General features: G+C 42.2%; 1 protein-coding gene, 1 long non-coding RNA gene and 1 pseudogene across 2 annotated transcripts; all 3 read left to right on the forward strand.

Annotated features, from left to right (window-relative positions):
* The first annotated feature begins 457 nt into the window (after positions 1-457).
* Positions 458-2,512, forward strand: LOC120708469. Its single transcript, XR_005689381.1, has 2 exons — positions 458-878; positions 2,098-2,512. It is a non-coding gene; the product is annotated as an uncharacterized LOC120708469 (long non-coding RNA).
* A 2,998-nt stretch (positions 2,513-5,510) lies between these two features.
* LOC120655336 lies at positions 5,511-6,776 on the forward strand (annotated as a pseudogene).
* A 1,646-nt stretch (positions 6,777-8,422) lies between these two features.
* On the forward strand, positions 8,423-11,784 carry LOC120655343 (receptor kinase-like protein Xa21). Its single transcript, XM_039933102.1, has 3 exons — positions 8,423-8,603; positions 8,839-11,506; positions 11,780-11,784. The coding sequence occupies exons 2-3, from the start codon at positions 10,174-10,176 to the stop codon at positions 11,782-11,784; spliced, it is 1,338 nt and encodes a 445-aa protein (XP_039789036.1). The 5' UTR covers positions 8,423-8,603; positions 8,839-10,173.
* The last annotated feature ends 430 nt before the right edge of the window (positions 11,785-12,214 follow it).

Here is a 12,214-nt window from a genome sequence, read left to right on the forward strand (position 1 = left end):
TATTATAGGTTTGTAAGCTTATTTTATGTTTTTCTAGGACTTAGTGTGCTTCTACTACTTATATTGTAATCTATGTAAGTATTGAATCTAAGTGCTTATATACCGAATTGTTCGTGGAATTTTTTGTTGTGTATCGATTTTTTTGATTATACCGAATGTCGAATTATATGTTGAAGTTTTGACATGGCATACCCTAAATTCCAATTCTAGGTCCGCCACTGTATGCTGCTGCTGTGCTATGGAGTTGGAAACGTCCACTGCTCAAAGGTTCGTGAGAGCAGCACCGATCTGCTGGCACTGCTCGACTTCAAGCAGGGCATTACGGGGTGAATGTTTTCCGGCGGCACCGGCCTGGGAAGTGAACTTTGCTGCCGTTGGATGAATTTTTCGAGATGTGTGCTCATGCCAGGTCTTCTGCCTCGTGCTTCATTTTCTCCCTCACGTCTGAGCAAGCACAACCCCGGGCCCATGTGTCAGTTATTTCCCCTTCCTCGAATCACTGTCTAGCATGCGAACAGACCTCTCTCCCCCCTCCCCTTTCCCCTTCCTTTCCTGCCGCTCATGGCTCCTCTCTCTCTCTCTCTTTCTCTTTCTCTTTCTCTCTCCATTCATTCCGTCTTCCCCATCTCCAATCCATCGGCGCGCTAGACCTCCCCCCGCCACTACCACCATGGCTCTTGTATGCGGAGCGACTGGTTGTGGATAGAGATTAGAAGAATCAGTTTTCCGCTGCTACTGTGGTGAGATGGTGCGTAACCTCAGGCAACCCAAATCCGTGAAGCCTGGCCATGGGATGGACTTATACTGGAAGGGATCTGAAATCAGTCTGGATTTGGGTCAGTTTTGGTCTTGGCCCCAATCGTAGAGCCAGCCCTAAGGTGTGTTCTTGGTTCTTTTATTTACTATAACTTCTTGATTCTCGCACAAATCTGGTCAGCAAGTTGCATATCATTTTGATTATTCTTGGTATGTATCATTTTCAATTTTGTAGTGTGTACATGCATGTTAACAATTCCTTTCGTTTAGATAAGCACAAACATCTATATAATGGTGATTTTTCTAGCATGATTTAGTTTCCTACTACTTTATATAAACTCATAAATAATGGATCTGATTTTTTTTATTGCATTAGACTTAATTAATGTAGGACCAAACACTAGGATGCTGAATGGTTGTGGTTACTATAGTCCAAATGGGGATTTTCGTAATGGTATTGCTGAAAGGAAAACTAGTTGCTTGGACTTAGGGGCAGAGAAGAACCATAAGCTGCTTTAGCCATCTGCTTTTGTATTTCAGAAGATTCCCATTCTACTCTAACGTGAATTTTCTACCATCCAAGTTTGCATCTGCTTGTGTTCTGGACAATACTTGTTCTATCAAACTGGTGCCATTGTCATGGCAACTTGAGTAATGATGTATGCAGGATTTTTTTCCCCTGGGCACAACATGGGTTAGATAACCTCAGTAATGTGTGGATAATTTTTAGTCCGTATATAGCAAATTGGTTGGTCACATTACCATCTTTTAAGCTTTTGACCAGTGCTGATTTAAACATGTTGTGGTTTTATGTACAGATTGAAAAGGTGAGAAGTTTGAATCGTATTTGCTCTATTTTGTTTGTTTGGGATTCATACATATTAGAATTAGTTTGTCTGGGGTTATATCGAAATATGGGTGCATCAGCCTTTATCAATTGATCTCAGACAACAACAATTCAGTGAGGATTGAAAAGCTTTGAACTGAATAAACACTACTTCAATTACTATTGTATTTTTATATTTTCTCCATTATACCAATTACTACAGTCTTGGTAAATTTTTCCTTTTTAGTCAAATCTAATGCAACTGTTTGAGATTTATGGTCACCGAACATAGTATATTGATGATTTGCTTTTAATTGGTCATGATCAGTTACGGTTGGATGCAATCTTTGGATCATCATTCATCTTGCTAAATGTTGTTCTTATCATGTCTGTTGTCATGACTAGTTGGTAGGATTGGAGGATTAAGATTTATTTTTGAAAGTCTAAGGATTAAGCTTTATTCTTTGCAGATATTTGACTTTCCAAAGTTTGGGTTTCTCATTCATGCATCGCAGGCAATTGCTGGAAAGAGTTAATCCATTCCATTGCTAGCTGAAAATGCTGCACGAATGGTTACAGAGGTAATCAGGATGCAGAATCGTTTGATATTGCAAGGATATGAGCAGAGCATTCCAGGTGACAGCTCATTACATCAAAATGAAAACCTTGTTTGCTGCTGTTGGATAGCAGTTAGAAGACGACACAAGCTGCAATGCGCAAGGTAGTGGTGCGTATACAGATGATTAAATTGGTGATGATCAATATTCAGCTGTAGGCTTGTAATATGATGTAAAAAGTGTTAACTAGATGATGTTGTTACGGACTTTAAGTATCAACAAACTAGGTATGAACCCGTGGTATATTCACATGTAAATATGAGTACTTGGCAGGCATGATCAGTATATGTTCTTCATATCATGGTATTCTAAATTCTCATATTATGTTTTTTTTAGCATTATCTTTATGTTTTGTAGGCAACTCTGTTTCTATCCACTAGTGTAATGTAAGTGGTTCCAACCACCTCCCTAGTCCCTTCTCTGATCCTATGTCTCATTGCAAGTACCCTTATATGTTTATATCCCTATAAAATTTGTTCAGCAATCAAACTTGTTTGGTAAGGTCTGAATTGATATTTTGCTAAAAGTTGCATTGTCATACCAGTTGACTACACATCTTTCACCACATAGTTTATCTGTTTGAAGAACTCCAACCGTTGTGTTCTCCACATGTTCACTTTGAAGTATAATGTGTGAGAATCATGAATATTATGTGTAGGCATGTATGTTCATACATAGTTTTGTTAGCATTATTTATCATGCTGGTGAGACTTAGCACAATTTTCTCTAGTGGTGCATACAACGTTCTTGCAACAAAATGCAATGGGAATGACCCAATGAAAATCAGGCAGCTAACCAATTATATGTTCCTCGCTATGACAAGCGAGGACCAAGAAATGGGAGAACAAGCAATGAACATTTCTCAAATAGAAATATGAAACATTAATTTATTTATTCAACAAACACAAGGAGGATCAGACTTCAAGTGTTTGCATAACTTTTCTCAAATAGGATTACAAAACGTTAATTTATTTATCCAGGCGGCATATTTTAGCAGGAAGAGGAACTTTTCAGATGAAGCGAATTTCAATAAGAAAAATGAAACGAAAATTATCTGAAACCTGTACATCTTAAGGAGCCGTTATGATGCTATACTAACTGCTAATTTGTTTGCTTGCTTTCATAAACATATTTTGGAAAACCATTGTTGATGGAACTCCTGGTTACCATAGATCCAAAAAAATAGCATGGTACTTAATCCAAGTTACCGAATCAAACCGTTGCTCTTGACTTTTTTTTTCCTGAAACAAGCATAAACGTCATGCATCATCTGGGTACCAGCTTTTTTTTTTTGAAAAGTTCTGGGTACCAGCTTCGATCTAGTGCTCTTGCTCCATCGAAGCTGCTCCCGTACTAGCTTCTAAAACGACAGCAACAACTTCAAAGACGGACATTGATGGAGGTGCCGAGCTCTGTCCATGCCGGATCTATGACGAAAAAGCTTCCGTCCATGGCCGACCTAGCTAGAGAGGAGGGAGGTGGGATCTGACAGGTTGAATGGAGGAAGCAGCAGAGGCAACGTGGGGAGCGAATCCGAGGCGCCAGCATGCCTCACCCCTTGCCTCGCGGGGCAGTTCATTCAGCCAGGGCACCAGGCGCCAACTGGGACCACAATAAAGTGGTGGGACCAGCTTCACCCTTCCCATCAACCTGCACGCTTGTTGAGGCACCATCAACGGTAGGGAAGTTGCCGGCCCGAGCCGGCACTCATGGAAAATCCACACTCAGGGCATTACCAGCGATCCCCACGGAGCCTTGAGCAATTGGACCATGAGGTCCCACTTCTGTCACTGGAATGGTGTCGAGTGCAGCTTGGAGCAAGCACGGCGCGTCGTGGGGCTCCAACTGCCAAACCAAAGTTTGTTAGGCAAAATCAGCTCCTCTCTCGGCAACCTTACTTTCCTTAATGACCTTGACCTCTCCTACAACAACTTTGTTGGCCCTTTGCCTCTTCTTGGCAAACTTACCTTCCTTAATTATATTGACCTCTCCTATAATCACTTTGATGGGATACCTTTCTATAATCTTGGCCACCTCCAACAACTACAGTACCTTTATTTGAACAACAACAGTTTGTCTGGGATCATTCCTGATGAACTTGGAAACTGCTCCAATTTGGCCAACATAGATTTATCTTCAAACTTACTGGAGGGTTCAATTCCTCCGGAATTAGGCCTGCTATCAAATCTAACCTATCTCAGTTTGCGTTCAAATAAATTAGCCGGAAGCATTCCTGGTGAGCTTGGCCAATTGGTGAATTTACAAAGCTTGCTCCTAGGACAAAATTATTTGTCAGGTGAAATCTCACATGCCATCTTTAATAATCTTTCTTCTCTACAAGTAATAGATTTATCACGTAACAATTTCACAGGACAAATTCCTACTTCATTTGGAAAACTTTCAAATTTGAATTTCCTAAATCTTGAGTTGAATCAGCTTGTAGCAAGGGACTATCAAGAGTGGGAATTTTTAAATACAATAAGAAACTGTAAATCTCTAAATACACTCTCACTCGCTTACAATGACTTGCAAGGAATTATACCGCAGTCAATTGGTAATCTATCGACCAGCCTTCAGTGTCTTTTCCTAGGCGGAAACAGCTTGACAGGACAAGTTCCACAGAGCATAGGGAAACTTAGTGGCTTAACTATACTGGGACTAGGTGAAAACTATCTTTAGTGGTACAGTTGAAGGATGGATTGAAAACTTAAAAAACCTACAAGTTCTACGTCTACAATCAAACCACTTCACAGGCCAAATCCCATCCTCTATCAGCAATCTTACTCAGCTGGCATCCCTGTACCTAAACGAAAATGAATTTGAGGGTTCCATACCAGCTAGCTTGGGAAATCTTCAATACCTCCAAGAATTGGGCCTTAGTTATAACAACCTTCAAGGGCATATACCACTGAACTTTGGAAAACTTGAACAGCTCGTATTGTTTGACCTTAGCCACAACAATCTACAAGGTGACATAACTCTAGATATTATTAGCAAACTTAAAAAGCTCACAGACCTACGTTTTTCGTCAAACAAGCTTAGTGGAGAAATCCCAGATACTTTTGGCAATTGTCTACAATTAGAAACTCTCCTAATGGACCAAAATTACCTCATAGGAAATATTCCAACATCTTTCGAGGGCCTACAAATCTTGAAAACTCTAAATCTTTCTCACAACAACTTGTCTGGCACCACTCCAACCATTTTGAAGGTTCTATCACTTCTCAATAGGCTGGAACTTTCATACAATCATCTTCAAGGAGAAATACCAATCATTGGAATTTTTGCAAATGCAACAGTTGTTTCACTCAATGGCAACTGGGGGCTCTGTGGAGGAGCGATGGATCTCCATATGCCTGCATGCCCTGCAGTTTCTCGGGTAATAGAATGGAAACACTATTTGACCATCTTACTGATTCTTGTATTTGGCTTCCTGTCACTCGGGATCTCAATTTACGTTATATTCATTGGGAAGAAGGCACCAAGAAGACCATACTTATTGTTGCTTTCTTTTGGTAAGAAATTCCCAATAGTTTCTACAAGGATCTAGCCCAAGCTACAGAGAACTTCTCAGAACTGAACCTAGTTGGAAGAGGAAGCTATGGTTCAGTATACAAAGGGAAGTTAACTCAAGGTTTTTGACCTTGACACGAGATTTGCGGACTCAAGTTTTGTATCAGAATGTGAGGCCTTGAGAATCATTCGGCATCGGAACCTTGTTCCCATACTAACTGCATGCTCAACAATAGACAATAGTGGCAATGATTTCAAAGCCCTAATTTATGAGTTCATGCCAAATGGAAATTTGGAAACATGGTTGCACCAGAAACATGGTAGTGTAGCTCCAAATATTTTGGGCTTAGCTCAAAGAATGAGCATAGGTGTTGACATCGCCGATGCATTGGCTTATTTACACCATGACTGTGGAATACCTATTCTCCACTGTGATCTGAAACCAACCAATATACTTCTTGATGATGACATGAATGGTCATCTGGGAGACTTTGGCCTTGCAAGTCTCGTTGTTGATTCCAGATCAATAGCTGTTGGACATTCAGGCTGTAGTAGTTCACTCGCTGTGAGCGGAACTATCGGCTATATCGCTCCAGGTATAAATATAATCAATAATGTTGTCATCTCATGTATTTGCATATATAAAACAATCTGTCACACACACAATAATTTTTCCCTCTATATTTTTAGAGTATGCTCAAACTGTTCATGCATCAACCTGTGGGGATGTTTATAGTTTTGGAATAGTACTTCTGGAGATGATCATAGGCAAAAGACCAACTGATCCTCTGTTCGATGGTGGGCTCAGCATCACCAGCTTTGTGGACAGAAATTTTCCAGATCAAGTGTTACATATCATTGATCCTCATCTCCAAGAAGAATGCGAGGGCTTTATTCAAGCATCGGCAGGAACTGAAAATGATGTCTATCGATGTGTGCTGTCTCTCGTGCAAGTTGCTCTTGCTTGCACGCGTCCTGTTCGTCCCAAGGAAAGAATGAACATGAGAGAAGTAGCCAATAAATTGCATGCAATCAGAAAATCATATGTTGCAATGATAAAATGAGACCAAGTCATGCTTTGCAAAATCTTGTGTAACTAGCTTATGTTGTCTTTGATCCCAATTGGTATAAAGATGGCAAATTAGACACGAGTAGCATGCTGGAAAGCTACATGCGGTGGCCGGTGGACATACAAGTCGTATGTACGGCCAGCCCATACTAAGATTGGGTTTTTGAACATTTGGAAAAAGGATTCAGTAAAGCATCAGTGATTTTGATGAAGTGCTTGTATGGCTGTAATACCAGGAGATTCATTGGAGACACCTCAAAATGGCAATTAAAAAAAACTTCTTCTTCTACCCTCCAAACTTTTTGTACTGTTCTTATACTATACGAGGTACTACATATCGAAATTTGGTATATTTCTCAATAAGTTACGTATATGTTGTTAAATCGTTTCATTAAAATGGTATTTTTGGATAATTCAAATTGGAGCCGCAAGAGATTCGAATAATATAGTATAATGAATGGAAAAAATTATATTCATGTTATTTAGTCCAATTTGAGACATTGTCAAACAATTGAAAGGTAAATTCGAACATCTTGATCACGAAACGGGGCAGAATGAGCTGTAGCTGAATAGATTTTAAATTGTACAAAAATCAAAAGTAGTCGGAAATCCATAAAATTTGTCATGATATCATTGTATCATACAGAATCCGTGGAAAAAAATTGAGAAGGTTTTGCGCCGACTCTGTACTTTACTTTGCCGAGAGTGTGCCGGCACACGGCAACGCTTTGCCGAGTGCCCGAAATAAGACACTCACACTCGGCAAAGATGGCTTTGCCGTCACTTTTTTTGCCGTGTGCTATTTGCCGAGTGTCACACTTGGCAAACTGTTCGCCGAGTAGAAAAGAGTCTTTGCCGAGTGTTTTTGACACTTGGCAAAGCGCCTGTGTCCCGCAGTGAATGATGATGGCAGTGGAGGTTCTGCCAGAGGCGGGGGCGTACCTCTGCGGAAGCTCTCATAATCACTCAGCTTGTGGTGAGACTAGCTAGGCAGCTAACATCTTTTGGCGGCGTCGGGAGCTCACCCCTGCCTGCCCTGCACAAGACGCCTGTGCCATTCGATCTCGATCCCACGTCAGCGGGATGCCCGTGAGGCCGCAGGTGAATCGTGTCGCGAGCAGCCTCGAGTGGCCGCTAGCCCCAGTTTTTGCAGACGAGTAGCAAGCTCACGTGCACGAACGAGTACAGCGAGCAGCAGCTGCCCAGCTGGGATTTGGCAATTCATTCGGTTGGGTTCGGTGGTTTTGTGCGAGCTTCTTTCGGATGGCGGGATATACCGGCAATGGGCAGTGGGACAACCGGACAAGGTGTTTGTACTGGCTTCGTACAAACAGCTCTCAAGTGTATTACGTTCATCTTCTGAAGTTCTCATGATGATCAGTTTACTAGGTTTCTGTCTAAGATGGGTTAACTACAGCTAAATTTTTATCGTCATCGAAACGGCGCGAGACATGTCGCACATCAGCCTGGAATACATCTGGCCGGTTGTGCTGAAAATGACTCTGGGATTCGAGGCTGGCCACGCAGCAACAATCCTGTCCAGCTCCGACAACGACGGCGGCGCTGGGTGATGGGGTGGAAGAAGCTGAAAAGTGGCGGTAACTTCCGAGTTTGACGGACTCGGGGTCTTCGCTGAGATGCCGGTCAAGCTAAAGCTGAGGCGTAGCAATGTGTGGTTGTAACGGTGAGGTAAAACTGTTTTGAAACCCCTGGGGCCATCCAGCTCATACTTCCAGTTCAAACATGGTCTCCAGTTCTAGGCAAGGCGGAGCAATAAGCCGATCAGAAAGGCTACCGCTTTGTGTTCGCCGGCAAGGCAGAGGTACCCTACCCTACCTTACGTTCTCTACTTCTACTTCTTGCCAAGCGTGAACATCCGTCAAGATTTTGTTTTTCTTCCGTTCGTTTCATTCTTACAATAAAATGGAGAGAAACACAGCCGAATTATTGTTGGAGTACTTGATAGGATTGCAATGCAAGCAAGGACACGACTTAGGTCCTCAAGTTTACGCATGTACCCATAATATACCGCCAAGTTTATGCTTAATATTTTGCAGGTGACAGTTAAGTGCGCATCATGCACCATTCAGAGCAGCCGGCGAAACAAGCCATGCCCATGCTTGTACTATTGCCATTGCTGCTGCTGTGCTATGGAGTTGGAAACGTCCACTGCTCAAAGGTTCATGACAGCAGCATCGATCTGCAGGCACTGCTCGACTTCAAGCACGGCATCACCATCGATCCGAATGGAGCGTTGAACAATTGGACCATGAGATCCCACTTCTGTCACTGGAATGGTGTCGAGTGCACCTTGGAGCAACCACGGCGCGTCAGGGGACTCCAACTGACAAGCCAAAGTTTGTCAGGCCAAATCAGCTCATCTCTTGGCAACCTTACTTTCCTTAATTACCTTGACCTCTCCTATAATAACTTTGTTGGTCCCTTACCTCTTCTTGGCCGCCTCCAACAACTGCATATTCTTTTTTTGTACAACAACAGTTTGTCTGGAATAATTCCTGATGCACTTACAAACTGCTCCAATTTGACCGCCATAGATTTATCTTCAAACTTGCTAGTGGGTTCAATTCCTCCGAAATTAGGTCTACTATCCAATCTAGGATATCTCAACTTGATGTCAAATCAACTCAATGGAAGCATTCCTGGTGAGCTCGGCCAATTAAATTTAAAAACCTTAATCCTTGGAGACAATAGGCTTTCCGGTGAAATTCCACAAGCCTTCTTTCGTCTTTCTTCTCTACAATATCTAAATCTAGAGTCCAATATGCTAAGCAAGGCATTGCCACCTAATATAGGAAAACTTCTCCCTCATCTCGTAGAGTTTACGTTGGAAAACAACATGTTTGAAGGTTCCATTCCAGATTCGCTTGGCAATAATGCTCTGGGGTTAACAAAGATAGATTTATCATATATTAATTTCACAGGGCGAATTCCTACTTCTTTGGGAAAACTTTCAAATTTGACTTTCCTAAACCTTGAGGATAACCAACTTGTAGCAAGGAACAACCAGGACTGGGAGTTTCTTAATGCATTAAGAAACTGTAGATCCCTTGAGGTATTCTCACTCTCTTACAATGAGCTGCAGGGATCTCTTCCACAGTCAATCAGTAACCTACCCACCAGCCTTCAAGTGCTTCTGTTGGGTGGAAACAGCTTGTCTGGGCAAGTTCCACATAGTATAGGGAAACTTAGTGCCTTAACTTGGCTTGGACTTGGTGAGAATAACTTTAGTGGCACAATTGAAGGATGGATTGAAAATTTGAAAAGCCTAGGAAGACTAAGTCTGCAATCGAACAACTTTACGGGGCCAATCCCATCCTCTATTAGCAATCTTACTCGGTTGGTAAAACTACTGCTAAGCAAAAACGAGTTTGATGGTTCCATACCAGCTAGCTTGGGAAATCTTCGACAACTCCTATGGTTGGACCTTAGCTATAACAACTTTCAAGGGTCTATACCAGCGAACTTTGGAAAACTTGAACAACTCGTATCGTTCCAAACTTGAACAACTCGTATCGTTCGACCTTAGCCACAACAATCTACAAGGTGACATAACTCTAGATATTAGCAAACTTAAACAGCTCACTGACCTACATTTTTCCTCAAACAAGCTTACTGGGGAAATCCCAGATTCTTTTGGCGAGTGTCAACAATTAGAAACCCTCCTAATTGACCAAAATCACCTCACAGGAAACATTCCAACATCTTTCAAGGGCCTACAGAGCTTAAAAACACTAAATCTTTCACACAATAACTTGCCTGGCACCATCCCAACCATTTTGAAGGATCTATCACTTCTCAATAAGCTGGATCTTTCATGCAATCATCTCCAAGGAGCAATACCAATTAGTGGAGTATTTGCAAATGCAATGGCTGTTTCACTCAATGGCAACTGGGGGCTCTGTGGAGGAGCGATAGATCTCCATATGCCTGCATGTCCTGCAGTTTCTCGGGTAATAGAATGGAAACACTATTTGACCATCTTACTGATCCTCACATTTGGCTTCATGTCACTTGGGATGTCAATTTACATTATGCTCGTTGGGAAGAAGGCACCAGGAAGACCATGCATATTATTGCATTCTTTTGGTAAGAAATTCCCAAGAGTTTCTTACAAGGATCTAGCCCAAGCTATAGAGAACTTCTCAGAGCTCAACCTAGTTGGAAGAGGAAGCTATGGTTCAGTATACAAAGGGAAGTTAACTCAAGCCAAACTCGAAGTTGCCATTAAGGTCTTTGACCTAGAGACAAGATTTGCGGACAAAAGTTTTATTTCTGAATGTGAGTCTTTGAGAACCATTCGGCATCAGAATCTTCTTCCTATACTAACTGCCTGCTCAACCGTTGACAATAATGGTAATGATTTCAAAGCCCTAATTTATGAGTTCATGCCCAATGAGAATTTGGATACATGGTTGCATCAGAAACGTGGTGGTGTAGCTCCAAAATTTTTGGGCTTAGCTCAACGACTAAGCATAGGTGTTGGCACGGCCGATGCCATAGCCTATTTACACCATGACTGTGGAAGGCCTATTGTCCATTGTGATCTGAAACCAACCAATATACTTCTTGATGATGACATGAATGCTCATTTGGGAGACTTTGGCATTGCAAGTCTCATCATCGTTTCTAGATCAATAGCAGTTGGACATTCAGGTTGTAGTAGTTCACTAGCTGTTAGAGGAACTATAGGGTATATCGCTTCAGGTATAAATTGTGACGGAACCGCCAAATTAAAACTCTAAATTAAGCCTAATGGCCGTCATTTGAACACATCGGGCGTATTAGCTTAATAGTTTAATTTGACGGTCCTTTCTCAACCCACGGCCCGATCGAAACAACACCGGTAGTCCCACGCGAAGGCGGGCACAGATGGTACAAGCACGACATATACTTGAAAATACAACAATAACATGCAGTAGAGATTTAAGTTTTACAAACCGTGTTTGAATATACCATAATTTACAAACCTCACATTAGAGTAGCCAAAGTTCAAATGTAAAAGAAGCTACAAAACACTACTCCAGCCGGTTCTGCCTACCTGCAACCGGTCAGACCGGTTCGCCCAACCGGTCAGACCGGCCTGCATGAACAAAACCACGTAGCCACCGGTCAGACCGGTCTGACCGGTCCACAGACCGGTCAGACTGGTCCAACCAAACAGACAGGCTGCACATGCAGCCCTCACATGCACAACCCGCGGCCTCCTAGACTAGGGGTCTCGCTTCTCCACCTCCCACCCTTCTGCATCCCGGCGGATGAACTTGATGCAACAGGGATAGAAGTTGACGTCGGGGTGTCCTGAAATAAATTTTTGGGTGGCAACAAACCCTGAGCAACTAATACTCCGCAAGACTTACCCGACTAGTGGTATACTTAGCCCACATACCTAGACATGCAAGGCATTTGGCTGGT

Source organism: Panicum virgatum, chromosome 1K (assembly GCF_016808335.1).
Source record: "Panicum virgatum strain AP13 chromosome 1K, P.virgatum_v5, whole genome shotgun sequence".
Taxonomy (NCBI): Eukaryota; Viridiplantae; Streptophyta; class Magnoliopsida; order Poales; family Poaceae; genus Panicum; species Panicum virgatum.

Excerpts from the sequence above, each read along its gene's own strand:
- LOC120655343 (XM_039933102.1), top strand. The coding sequence starts at position 10,174 with ATGGTTCCATACCAGCTAGCTTGGGAAATCTTCGACAACTCCTATGGT.